A 14,314-nucleotide genomic window follows, 5' to 3' on the forward strand; every position below is an offset into this window, starting at 1 on the left:
GATAGTTAAGTTTGTTATTTCTCATCTGCTAGTTTCTAAACAGTCTACAAGCCAATGCGCGTATCTTGCGTGTAAATACGCACACTCGTAACATAAGACTTGCGCTAATTTGCATGGTTTTACGGTAGGGGTTAACTCGTGGAAATGGCCTGACTCAAATCAGATAAAAAAAAAATAACAAATCCCTTTTTGTCAACAAATACCTCGTATATTATTCATATTGATAAATTAATTGAAACATGGTAACAGTTTTATTAATATTTCATTTATGTCCCGTTTACCGAAGGATTGCAGACATAGGTCAGAGGTCACGCAAGTACAGCATTATAAAAAATATTACATTTGTTGTAGTTAAAAGAAAACTGTATTACATTTGACAAGTGAATGCATTTAATACAAATGTGATTGTACACTCACACAGGTTGAAAAATAAAAACGGTTAAATATATATGTTTTCGGTTTTCTTCGACACTTTCTCCGGAAACCACCGAAGTCGTCATACTGATTGCAGTGCCGCTGTTCTGGTCCAGAAGGCCAAATAGCGACAAGGTAAGTTACACAAAACAGTAAAGCTAAAACCACAGGCGTTTAAGTTTGGACTTGCAGTTAAGATTGCATGTTGTTATGATACGACATACGTTTCAATTGAGGTTAATTTGTATTTGTTTTAATATGAAAGTAAATCGTAATGTTTTTCTTTGCCCTTGACTTTCGTTCTGCAGAGATCAGAATGACAATAACAATCGAACTGTGTAGCTAATCTATTTTCTTGAGAGCACGTGTCTGCGTTAAACCGAATTCCCTATTTCGAACTTAGTAATTTCAACAAAATAGCCATGTCGGTGTATGAAATTATAAACTTGTCATTTTTGTTGCTTTGTATTTTTATTTTAAAACTCATTCTTTATTAAGTAGTATAGAGTGGTTGTCTTATTTCATTGTAAGTAATGTTCAGATTTCCTCTACTTTGTATGTATTAAAACGTACACCACTTATTTCCAGGCTGTGTTTACAAAGTACCTTGCTTGTGCCACCATTGTACAAATAGGGTACAGCAGCTGCAATGTCAATAGTGAAGATGTATTTGTGTATGTATGTATTTATATTTATATGAATGACATCAGTCTTTCTATATTACATTTTATGTCTAGTTTAATTTAAATTTAGGAATTATAACGTGGACTAAAATGTTGCCGTTAAGAACACATTCAAATTAATATGTTGTTATGCAAATGAAACAGTGGAACTATGTATTATAGCAAAGCAGCATCTCCCTGTTGCAAGCCAGTTTCAATAATGATGGAGCAGATGTGACAGGCCGCCATTTCCAAAACTACACAACGTACTCAGGTTTCATGATAAACAGGTGCAAAAGTGTTTACTCTATAGGCCACACTGCATTTCTACCTCCAAATTCCTAGGCAGTAATCAATGAAGAATGACAACGCATCCCTTCAGAACAATTTAAACACCTTGCTGTACATACTCAAATCACTGCATCCCTTCAGAACAATTTAAACACCTTGCTGTACATACTCAAATCACTGCTATCCTGCCTGATTGGTAGTTGTTCAGCATTTGATTTTGTACAGTCAGGTTGCTGTTGCGTTAACATTACTAATGACCTACATCATATATCTTTTGAATGATGTTTTACCTTCTCTTTCAGCAACATGCTGCGATTGCCTGTTAGCCGGGCTCTGGCAGGAGTTGCCCAGAGCTCTAAAGGCTGCATCGCTGCAAAGAACAATGGTAATGATCCCTACAATGCTTGGACACTAACACAGTTTTAAACAACAAGGAAAAGGAAACTTTTTTATTACCAGTTACATGCCCATGCCCTATTCACAAAGCTTCATAACTAAGTTTGACATATGTTAAACTGTTCTGGACTGTAACAATAGTCTGTATTAGTTCCATGAATAAACTTTATTGTATTAATAAAACTAGTTTAAAATAGTATTTAAATAATCCACATGTTAAAGGGTTAACCAGCTAAAACATGTGTACATTATCTTTTTGTGTGTTTAATGTACAAAGCCACTACATAAGTTTATTTACTGTAGAAAAGCCAAAACAAATGGGTTTGTCTATAATATAGTTGGCTTTTGTAAGATCTCTCAATAAAGTGAAGATTTATTCACCCACTTTGTTTTTATTCTTCAATGCAGTTCGCAATGCAGCTACAGCTGCCAGTAACCTGGTTGAGGTGTTTGTGGATGGGAAGTCGCTAATGGTAGAACCTGGAACTACTGTCTTGCAGGTACATGATTAGGTTACTAATGTCCACCGCAAATGTGTTTTCCCAGGCTGCTAAAAAATAGAAATTGTGTATCATTGTATAAATGACTACCACCACAGCCCTGCACTTAAAATTGTCATGGATTTATTTAGCTTCTTTATTAGGACACTATTAATAATACAGAAGTAACCTATGGAAAACTGTCTAGTAGTGTATTATTTAAAACTGTCTAGTAGTGTATTATTTGAAACTAGTAGTGTATTTATTTGAAACTGCAGCACCCGATTTTATGTTTTCCTCCCATTTGTATATGTTTATTTAAATCTCAGGCCTGTGAGAAGGTTGGAGTTCAGATCCCTCGGTTCTGTTACCATGACAGACTCTCTGTTGCTGGGAACTGCAGAATGTGCCTGGTGGAGATAGAAAAAGCACCCAAGGTACAGCCCTCTACTAAAATAGGAATTGAATTTTTCTATGAATTCCTATACTAAAACTGAAATTATACTGACAAGGTTAATGTATGTGTACCTGTACTTTATTCAGTATGAGTACCTGGAATACGTTTTGGAGTGCAAATGCCTTCATTTAAGTTTATTATTTAGCTCTGACAAATAACAAGTGACAGTCTTTCTGTCTAACACTGTCTGTAAAATAGAATATGCCGTGTTCTAAGGTTTAAGTTTTTAAGTACAGTCCAATACTGTTTACAATAGGAACTGAATTGTTTTCCCCCTTTCAGCCAGTTGCAGCCTGTGCTATGCCTGTCATGAAGGGATGGAACATCTTGACCAGTTCTGAGAAAACCAAGAAAGCTAGGTAAGTTTTCCATAAATGTTTTTTTTTTTTTAAATATTTTTTTACCGTATGGTCAGTTGCGTGTCCTCTTTACGGTTGTGTTCTGCTTATGAGGATGAGGTGTGAACCAACACGTTTCTTACCAAGAAAAAAACACGCAAACGATGGATGCTATATTTTTGACGACCATATAAACATATAATAAATACTATAGTCATTTATTTACACAGTTGTCTAATAGGTAGTAGTTTTTTTTTTCTTAACATGCTTAAAATGTGTCAATTTATTTTTCTACTGCATAACAAAAGTAAATTAAACCTCTATAAAACATTAATATATTTTCTATGTGTAAACTGCTTTTTACAATGCAGAAACATCAAGGATAACGCCTTTTCCAAATCCCATTAAAACATTACCTTACAATATATGACATCAAACCGGAAATGGGGAAACATTTTTACTTTCTTTTTTGCATTAGGGTGAGACACTCTTTATGTTTTAAATCACAGTGCTGTGAATTTTCTATTTCTATTTTGCGGTTGCCTTTCAGGGAGGGGGTTATGGAGTTCCTGTTAGCCAACCATCCTCTCGACTGTCCAATCTGTGATCAGGGAGGAGAGTGTGATCTTCAGGTATAGAAAGTAGATATCTGTCCAATTCTTAGACAGCATCACAGCATTTAAAAAAAAAATATATATTTTGCTTGAATTTCTATTCTGCCCGTTGTTTTTAAAATGTGCCCCAGGACCAGTCCATGATGTTCGGAAGTGACAGAAGCCGATTCACAGAGGGGAAGAGAGCTGTGGAAGACAAGAACATTGGCCCTCTTATTAAAACCATCATGACTCGCTGTATCCAGTGCACAAGATGTATTCGGTAAGGATACTGGATCACTGTGTGTTAAATGACCAAAGCCTTATTTTATCAATCTTGCCTGTTGCAAAAATCAAGTTATTGAGAGTATTGGAAGTTTGAATGTTTATGGAGTTGTCTGTCTGCGTGTCAAACTTACATTTTTACACTTGCATATAGTGGATGTAGGTCATGGTTATTTTTACTTTCATGAAACCAATGGCTCTAATTTTGCATTTGCAGCAGTGGTAGGAGGTTGTATGCCTGATATATTATTATAATTTTGTTATTTATTTTTTTAATATGAAGGTTTGCCAGTGAGGTGGCAGGAGTGGATGACCTGGGTACCACAGGAAGAGGTAACGAAATGCAGGTTGGCACATACGTCGAGAAAATGTTCATGTCAGAGATGTCTGGGAACGTTATTGACATTTGCCCTGTAGGAGCCCTGACCTCAAAACCTTACGCCTTCACTTCTCGGCCCTGGGAGACGAGGTAGGGAGTCCTTTCTTTGACCTTACTTAGCTTGTTTATACAATCTGACCAAAACATTTCAGATGTACAGAAATAACCAAGTTAGAAATCAATGAAAACTGTATGAAGATGTGAGATCTACAAAAAGAACCATCTAAAAACTCCCTTGATGCAATACCTTGAAAATCACAATTAGCTAAACACCATATCCTAGTTACTGTGAGTACCCTGTATGAAATGTGTTCAGCTGTATGCTGATTAAAGAAATCAGAAGAAAATAAGAAAATAGATTTTTGTATTTTTGCAGGAATAGGTACAGTAACTAGTGAATTTGATAGAAACTCTTAATACAGAGGTTTTGTACGTTCTCCAGATTCATGCTGTTGAGCTAAATATGGTACCGTATTTGTAAAGCCTTACTGCCTGCATATTGTTTCGTTGTATGTTGTCACACCCTCAGAAAGACAGAGTCCATCGACGTGCTGGATGCGGTGGGCAGTAACATTGTTGTGAGCACACGTGGAGGAGAGGTGATGAGGGTCCTCCCGAAGCTGAATGAAGACATCAACGAGGAGTGGATCTCTGACAAAACTAGGTGAGAACTAGTGTAACTCCACCAGTTTCCTACACAGTACAGATGTCAAATCTTGGATAATGTGTTGCATACTTTAGAACTTTTGAATGCTTAGAATTCACGCAGTGTAATTTGTATCTCTATGAGAACAGATTTGAAATGAGACTTTTTTTTAAATTGACAACTGTATTTAATATTGTATTTAAACATTGATTGAATTTAAACATTGATTGAAACAGCGGTTATGGAGTTATATGGGAGTTGGGGATGAAGTTAGAAGGATTGTATAAATGGTTAAATATTTAGCTTGTTGGGAGTCAAATACAGTAGTTTATAATTACATTTTTCATGGCTACAGTCAAGGTTGAAATCTTAGAGTAATACAGATACACTTTTTTTCTTTCCCTACTAAATATATAGGTTTGCTTATGATGGTCTGAAGCGTCAAAGACTGACTCAGCCCATGGTGAAAAACTCTGCAGGGCAGCTGGTTCCCACATCCTGGGAGGATGTACTTACTCGTGTAGCTGGAGCGGTAAGGCTGATACATTAAAAGTTCATGATAGCATCAGGTTGCAGTATTTTGCACAGGACAATGTTTGATGTATCTATATGGAATGCTGTACACAAAATCTGAAATCCTCCATGTCCTTGTCCTTGTCCTTCCAGCTACAGGGAGCTCAGGGTAGTGATGTAGCTGCCATCGCAGGGGGGCTCGTGGATGCTGAGGCCCTGGTAGCTCTGAAAGACTTGCTTAACAGACTCAACAGCGACAATCTGTGCACCGAAGAAGTGTTTCCCATGGCTGGGGCTGGGTAAGTGACAACTTTTAAAACTTTTTTTTATGTAAAATGCCTAAGATTTAATGTTTTTGGAAAATCAAATAGCTTCACTTATCATACCGGCCTTTTTGGCTGTGAGGCAATAAGTTTGATCTGTGGCTTGTTGACAAGGTTCAAGAAAGTCTTCTTGGTTTGGGGCCTAGAACTAGCTAGTTGTTTAGAAAGCAAAATAATTCCTGTATGATGCTGAAGGGCTGCTGAGCCCTTTGGACACGTCGCGTGAGGGGGCAAAATCATGATTTACTTGTTCAATTTTTTTGATGCAGCACTGACCTGCGTTCTAACTACCTGCTGAACACCAAAATCACAGGCGTGGAGGAGGCGGATCTCCTGCTGCTGGTTGGCACCAACCCACGGTTCGAAGCACCTCTCTTCAACGCCAGGATCAGAAAGAGGTTGGTAAAATGGGCAGTCGTGGGTCTGTTGATTTGATATGGCTTTCTGCAGGAAAATCTTGTAGAGTTGTTGCAGTCCAACGAGAAGTCAGAACTGGGGTGTGACATGCTTTCCTTTCGTAGAGTCCTTGTATGAGAGCAATATGAATAAATATTGGTGAAAGAAGTTTCTTTTTTTTTTCTTGGTCATTGTGTTTTAAAAATGTTAAAGTACTTTTTTCCCCACTCCAAGTGCCATAAAGTAGCCAAATACAGTACATGCAACACATTTCACATTTAAAGGTTGTGTTTTTCTATTCCTTAACACATTGCGGTCCATTTATTAAATGCGCGTCAGGCACGCCAGGTCTAATTTATTTTCACATGCGCAGTTAATTTTAGACACGCTGTTTTAAAAGTATTTTTTTTCACAGTCAAACGGGTTTAAATGGCCCTGCATATCAACAAAGCACTCACTAGGCATCTCCAGCCCCGCCCCACCCTTTCGTTCGCTATAGCTTTCACCTATGTAAGAAATAAATAATAATAATAATAATAGTCGTACATACCGATCAATCATCTCCTGATCACTCGTTTTATCACCAAACTCCTCAATAATGCGGTCCAAGTCATTATTTTATTACTATAACATCTCAAAAAAGCTCTGCAAATGTCCATGTTCTCTGTGCGCTGATTCACAGGCAGCCAGCTTGTTTACTTACGACCGCCCCGTTATCTGATACCAGGGCCATGTATGACTGTTCATGAGATACGCCTTTTTTTTTTCTTTCGACTTGTCTCGGCTCCTGTCGTTCCCACTCGGCCATTGAATGGTTTTCTCGACTTTCTCCAGAGAAAAAACGACTAAAACCTGTTTTTTGCGTTTCTATAATGATGTCGGACAGGGTCCCACAATGGACCTGATAGGAATAATTGCAATGTCGGACTAGGTCCGACAATGGACCGCAAAGGGTTAATTAGACTAACAATAAATTAGTAAAGCCCAGTAAAAGCTGGAACGCCCCAAACTGCTATGCAATAGGAGCCTTATTTTGTTCATGGGACTGACATTTGATAAGGGTTTTTAAATTCCTCCCCATTATAAGTTATTTAAAAACATTTTGGAGATGTTGCTGGCTAAGCACAGTAACTTTGTAACTAAATACTAAATAAATGAGACTCAATTGTTAATGAGTATGTCTCATGAATATTACAATTTTAAATTCTCAAATTAGTCTTATTGCTTTCAGCTGTTGAGAGTGACGCTTCAAAGGTTGTTGCACAGAGGTTGTTTTAATGTTTTTTTTCTATTTCTATATTCCAGCTGGCTTCACAATGATCTTCAAGTAGCTGTGGTTGGCAGCAGGGTGGACCTGAAATATACCTACAACCATCTGGGAGAGTCGGCACAAGTATTGAAAGAGATTGCCTCTGGAAAACACGCATTTAGCCAGGTAAATGCATACTTCTGTAGTCTTCTTATATAACATCTCCTAATTTTATAGGCCAGCTGAATACGTGCATCATCAGGGTTTTTGCTGTCTGTGTGCTAACTGGCAGTGGCTGGGTGCAGTTTGTAGTTGATTTTATTTAATGGTCTTATTACAGTATTTATGGCAATGGGCTGATGCTCGAAGTTTTTGAGGGGGATAATTAAAAGGTATTTCAGTCCATTCAGACAGTGTGCTCCAGTGTTTTAAGTCCATAAATGTTGTTGTTTCTCTCCAGGACCTGAGCAAGGCCAAGAAGCCCATGGTTGTAGTTGGCAGTGCTGCTTTCCAGAGGAAAGATGGAGCTGCTATTCATGCTGCAGTTTCCACCATCGCTCAGAACGCTAGGACCAGCAGCGGGCTCCAAGACAACTGGAAGGTTCTCAATGTTCTCCACAGGTGACTGATCATACTGGGGCTTTGGGGTGTATTGTAATTAGTGCTGGGAAAAACATTGGATTTTCATGTTCGCATATTTGCTCATAATTTAAATATTCGTTCATTTATTCGTTCGTTTTCAAAAAGTAATAAAAGCATAGTAGCAGGGGCAGGGGGGTGTGGCCCCTGTGTGTGTGTGTGCTCCTGTATTTTACAGCAAGATGTTACAATATGTAATGTTAAAGTAGAAAAAAATGCCAGGAGTAAAGAATACATTGTGTAGGCCTTATTTACCCCAGTGAATTAACTACAAAGCAAAGGATGCCAAATAGCAGTTCAAGTTAAACGTTGTTTTGTTTATTCCCGAAATAAATAGTACATAAAGTTGACATTGCATTTTATTTATTTTTTACTTTTTTTTTTTTTTTTATTCCTTGACATTGCCGTTACTTCACAGTAAACAGTGGCCATTGACCTTTTCATAAAGTAATAACATGAGGTTTACTTGTGCCTTTTTGTAGTTGAATAAGCAAACGAAAACTGAAATTTAACTTAAACACTTCAAATAAAACAAATGTGGAAATGGCATTGTAAAATGAAGGGGAAACAATTGACCATTTTAGTTCTCGTTTATTACATTCCACATAACAAAGTCGCAACGAGAAAATATAATATATACAATCTATATAAAAATCACTACACAATATTTCCAGCAAGTTGGGCACTGTTTAAGCGAGGCATTTCAGAATGACATGCTTGCCTTTTTTCTATCCCATGAGATTCTGACTCACTCTAAAGCAGTTCATTGCGTTTTTGACCCAGATGGCATTCTCAAGAGCTGCTGTGTTGTTCCTGTTTATTATTTATTTTATATATATTAATCTCACGTGTCACACAGAGCTCTTTTTCATTTGCCATTTTTTAAACTGTCGTGCAATTTCTGGTGAGGCAGTAAATAAGTGCTAGGTATTTTTGTCATTTCTAGTGAATATGAACATCTGATTTTTGTAACCAAATACATGTCAAAAAATTCAATTCTGCTGTAATATTTATCTGGTGGTCCAATGGTTAAAGAAAAGGGCTTGATACCAGGAGGTTCCCGGTTCGAATCCAGGCTCAGTCACTGCGAGTGACTCTGAGCAAGTCACTTAACCTCCATGTGCTCCGTCCTTCGGATGAGACATAGAACCGAGGTCTTATTTTAAGTCACTCTGCAGCAGCAGCTGCAGTTGTTGATGCATAGTTCACCCCCTAGTCTCATCTGCTAGTTTTCTTTTTCTTTTAATTGCCATCAGATCCCTGAAATGGAATACTGTAAAAACACTTCCTGTTTGTTTTATAATGTATATAGTTAACCTTTTAATCTTAATTCTGTGTAGAGAGCAATATTAGTTCCATGCAAGTATCAATGTGAAATACATTGTAGATAACGTATAATATATAAGTAGGCATTTTTGTAACGTTTATGCTGTGACAAGGTATTTTGTATTTATCTATTTAACTCATATTGACTGAACACCATTTTGCTTGTGATGTGGGGGTTATTTATTTTAACTAATTTAAGTAAGAGTCTTGTAGAATCTTCCTGTGCTGACCTTGTGTTTTTCTGTATGAAGGGTTGCTAGTCAGGTGGCAGCACTGGATCTGGGATACAAGACGGGAGTTGAGGCTCTTAGAAAGAATCCCCCGAAAGTGCTGTTCCTTCTGGGAGCCGATGCTGGCTGTATAACCAGGCAGGATCTGCCAAAGGACTGCTTCATCATCTACCAAGGTGAGGGGGTGGCTTACAGTAGCACTACTAGTGCTATGGTTAAGAGGACCCAGGTTTATCCTTACTTTTGTTTGATTCCAATATCCTTGATTGACTGCACAAAGACTTCCCTCTGCCTGTTATGAAACATACTGCATTAGTGCTCAAAGTTTGTGTAGGATATTTAGTGGTTTGGAGAAAGCAATCACCTGTGCACCTTCTAACCCCTCGCACTAGCATGACCCTGTAAAACTTTTAAGTGAGTGCTAATTTTCTGTGTCTACACCCGTCGGTTGTTGATGAATGGCTTTTAGAGTGAAATTAAGTGCTTAAAAAAATAAACTATCAGATACAGTATAGGATTCTCATTTTTCTTTTCTTTTAGGTCATCATGGTGATGTGGGTGCCCCCATGGCTGATGTCATCCTCCCTGGTGCTGCCTACACTGAGAAATTTGGCACCTATGTGAACACAGAAGGGCGGGCCCAGCAGACCAGGGTGGCAGTAACTGCCCCAGGCATGGCTAGAGAGGACTGGAAGATCATTCGAGCCATTTCAGAGGTGCTGTGACAAACCTTATACTGTGTTTTTTTTTTTTTTATAGCAGCAAATCAAATGCATGCGTAGCCTTTTAATAATCTGGGAATATCAGCATTGGCACGTAAAACCTTAAAGTATTGACATTTTCAATCCAAATAATGTTCCCTAGGTAGTAAAGTAATGTACCAATATATTCTTTTTTTTTCTTTTGTAATGTTCTGTGCTTCTGTTGTAACACTTAACTATAGATTCCAGAGTTTACAAATGATATTTTAAGATTACATGATGATGATGATTACAGATTTGGTTACCCTTTCTGTTTAGTAATACAGCTTTAAACCAAATAATATATGGAAATTAAATTACTTTGTGATATATAAAGTAGGGTTTTAGTTTCATTAAAAAATGTAGCCATAACATCTGTTTAATACAAGAATCTAAATTAGACTCTCATTGAATAGCAGTTTGATCCATTCCAGGTTTTACTATGACCTTTGTAAAAAAAAGATTCTAACCTGTACACAGTGCCTAATTAAATTCTGGGTAGATGGTTGATGCAACCAATTGTGCTTTTCCCCAGTGTTACAAATTGCTCTTCTAGTTTTACCTCTGAATTTGCGCTGCTTTCCTTTTAAGAGCAGAGAAGTTCATGTTGACCTTTTTGTCTTCTTCCCAGCTGGCCGGCGTGACTCTCCCCTATGACACTCTGGATGAGGTGCGGAACAGGATGGAGGAGGTATCTCCTAACCTGGTCCGCTATGACGATGTTGAGGAGGCCAACTACTTCAAGCAGGCAACTGAACTGTCAACAGTGAGTCTTTACTTTTAACACTTTCTTCCCCCCTTGTGTTCGATTTAATAAAGAGGTGGTGATGCATCTTGCTTGCAAAGTCTGCTTATTTGTTTCCTCAAACTTCCTGGGATGGTTCTCTCATGCTTTTCAGCAGTCTTATATTTTTCCCCCTGTTCTGCAATCTTTATGTCTTGTAGCCCGCTGATGTAATTTGTTTGTTTTTGCTTTGCAGGCAGTGAACCAGACGCTCCTTAGCGATCCTCTTGTCCCACCACAGCTCACAATTAAAGACTTCTACATGACAGGTGTGTTACCTGTAAAGCCTTCTTTTAACTCTGTTTTCTTGTTGTGTTAAATAAATTCTCTGTCTGGAAATCAAAAATATATTTTAATATTTCATTGGCACTAACAAGCATATTCTTTTTCCTGGGAAGTATTTCTAGGCCTTGTTTGGTTGAAATAATACATAGAATAATTTATAAACAAACAAAATCCTTTTGATAAATACTTAATTTGAGGTTTTAGCCTGAGCCTGCGAGATACCTGATTTTTAAATTGATTCAGATATTTCAGATACACTGCAGTTGTAATTACATATGTAATGTGTGTGTTTTTATTTATTATTTTTTAACCAGATCCTATCAGCAGAGCCTCCCAGACCATGGCAAAGTGTGTTAAAGCAGTTACTGAGGGGGCCAGCGCGGTGGAAGAACCATCCATCTGTTAAAGAACATTGACAGAAATAAATATTGGTCTCTCATATCCAGCACTTGTATAATGTATCTTGTACACTAAGCATGGAATCAGACCATCTTAAAACAACTGTGTGAACTTGTGTAGCACTCTGACATCCTTTGACAGTTTTAGTAGAGGAAGGTTAATGTGGAAGTTCTGTGACATACTGTATCTTCTAAAATAACTCGATTGCAAAAAAGATGTAAAAATAATAAATGTATCTAACTATAAAGGTTGTGTGGAATTTGTGTGAACATTTTTACTTAACACACTGTTATTTTCACATTATGAACAAGACATTTCCAAGCTCCAACAGAAATGTGTGATGTATATTGCAAATTTTGTGATAGTAATTGTCCAGCAGTTGTCCAGAAAGTTTGGATATGTGTTTTTATATATCCTGTTAGTCCATGTTTCAAGTATTTGTGTTTTGATCAAATCAAAATGTATTGGTGCAGAAATCAACTGATCTAGGCGGAAGTGGGTATTTGTGTGCTTTATTAGTGCAGAAATCAGGGTATCTGCTGAAGCGGACAGTTGTAATTTAATTCAATTAAATTGAATATAGTACAGTGCAAGCCAACGGACAGTACTGTATTGTAGTTACTCAAACTAGTGACAAGCGAGCAGAAAGCAGACTTAAGACTCTCTTAGTCTGGCAGTCTGAATATGAGCACAGTAGCGGCTTCTGATTTTAATAAGTGGGCAGGCTCAACAACAAAACCTGCTTTTATTGCTATATATATATATATATATATATATATATATATATATATATATATATATATATGTGTGTGTGTGTGTGTCTGTACGTACTTTTTATTATATGCAATAAAATGCTGCATGTTTCAAAAGGTTCTTCATAATTTAGTAAGAGATGTAATATAGTATACACAGCACATAAGGCAAGCAACTCAGTATAACAAAAACATTGTTCACTTACTTGATTGATGAATCCTGAGTGATGTCATTTGTAGAAAAATATTTTACAGCCCATGGAAGATTTTTTTAAATCACTGTAGCGACAGAAATCCATGGGGAAGGAGAAGAGCCGGTTTGAAAAATCAAACTGAGAATACTCACAGTCAACCATTTCGTTTTTTCGTACCATGAGCAATTAAAAAGACAATTTTGTTTTGGTCCTACCTGTTGAAGAAGGTCCAGTTTAGGCTTTGGATGTCCTTTATTGTTATTTTTTATTCTTATGTTTTCCTCAATTTGAAAGCGAGGATAATTGCATATGAATTTAAAAAATCTACGACGTTATAAAAAAATATACTACATGGAAATCAAAATTTATGGGAGTAGCCACACGTGACCTAAAACCTGCCTGGCAACAGACACTTCAGGATTAAGTCTAATTCTGAGTGGTAGAGGCTAGCCGCAAAGCTTGCACCGTGTAGCCGATACAAATACAGTAAAACTTGACAGACCGGGTGATTGCAGGTGGAATACACACAGAATCCTACCCATTTTGAGGCTACATGTTAGCCAATAGCAATAGAGTAGACCTTGGAAAGCATAACGTAAGCAAGCTTTTTCTACTTTTACAAAATTACATGTAGGCTTAGTCTCCTATGACAAGCCTGCTACTGGAAGATCTGTTATGACAATTAAAGACTCAAGATCAGTGACTCTTTAAACCATCTATGAACAATGCTGATTATGTACAGTATATATTTTGACCATTGTTGGCACATTATATTTTATTTGTATTATTGCATTTTTCGAGTTTTCAGTTAATAGCACAGTGATTTCACAAACAGTAAATTCAATTTTGGCTTATCCGTGTTTTTCACTAATATCACAGTGCGTGGAATGTATATGAAAGCAATGTGGGATAAATGTACAGCTTGTAAAATCACCCCAAACATTCTGGTGGATTGCTGAAATGTGGTGCTTACAATAAGGGAAATTGTGCAGGTTGGGTATAACAGGTTGGGTCTATGTTAGTTGTAAGCAATTCCACTGCAGGTTTAGATCATGGCTGGAAGGGACAATTTTGCTCATGTACTCACACTGCAATTACAAAGAGGTTTGTACAATCATTTCCTCTGAAAGGTCACGGGTATTTTACATGTTACTAAAAATAAGTTAAAAATGAAATACTCTTAATATGGTGTTTGTTTTGTTCAGTAAAAGCCTGCTCATAAAAGGAAACTTTCAAACAACACATACATACAATTAGTGTTAAGAAAACAGTCATATAATTGTTGTACATTACAATAACCATAGCTCTATATATTACAATACTGTCAATTGTTTAAAATTACAAAGTAACTTCAGTTACAAAAAAATATATAAAATGTGACCAATACTTTACCCACCCCTGGTTTTATATGGCAAAGAGATACAATAGTAACACTTAATGGACTACAATACAAATGTACTCTTTCATAGCGACCAGGGTAACCCAGGGCGCTTCATGATTTATATTAAAAGATCGCTAATGCGCTTGTGGTTAAACCCGTCCCA

At 37.1% G+C, this 14,314-nt stretch overlaps 1 protein-coding gene across 1 annotated transcript; it reads left to right on the plus strand.

Annotated features, from left to right (window-relative positions):
* The first annotated feature begins 400 nt into the window (after positions 1–400).
* Positions 401–12,071, plus strand: ndufs1 (NADH:ubiquinone oxidoreductase core subunit S1). The gene is made up of 19 exons (XM_034023564.3): positions 401–549; positions 1,670–1,752; positions 2,172–2,263; positions 2,572–2,679; positions 2,982–3,058; positions 3,588–3,669; positions 3,783–3,913; positions 4,199–4,384; positions 4,824–4,958; positions 5,358–5,472; positions 5,607–5,752; positions 6,046–6,174; positions 7,478–7,607; positions 7,882–8,042; positions 9,638–9,792; positions 10,157–10,332; positions 10,988–11,122; positions 11,337–11,409; positions 11,740–12,071. Exons 2-19 carry the CDS (start codon positions 1,674–1,676, stop codon positions 11,829–11,831), a joined length of 2,202 nt encoding a protein of 733 aa, XP_033879455.3. The 5' UTR covers positions 401–549; positions 1,670–1,673; the 3' UTR covers positions 11,832–12,071.
* The last annotated feature ends 2,243 nt before the right edge of the window (positions 12,072–14,314 follow it).

The sequence above is a fragment of the Acipenser ruthenus genome, chromosome 10 (genome assembly GCF_902713425.1).
Source record: "Acipenser ruthenus chromosome 10, fAciRut3.2 maternal haplotype, whole genome shotgun sequence".
Classification (NCBI taxonomy): Eukaryota; Metazoa; Chordata; class Actinopteri; order Acipenseriformes; family Acipenseridae; genus Acipenser; species Acipenser ruthenus.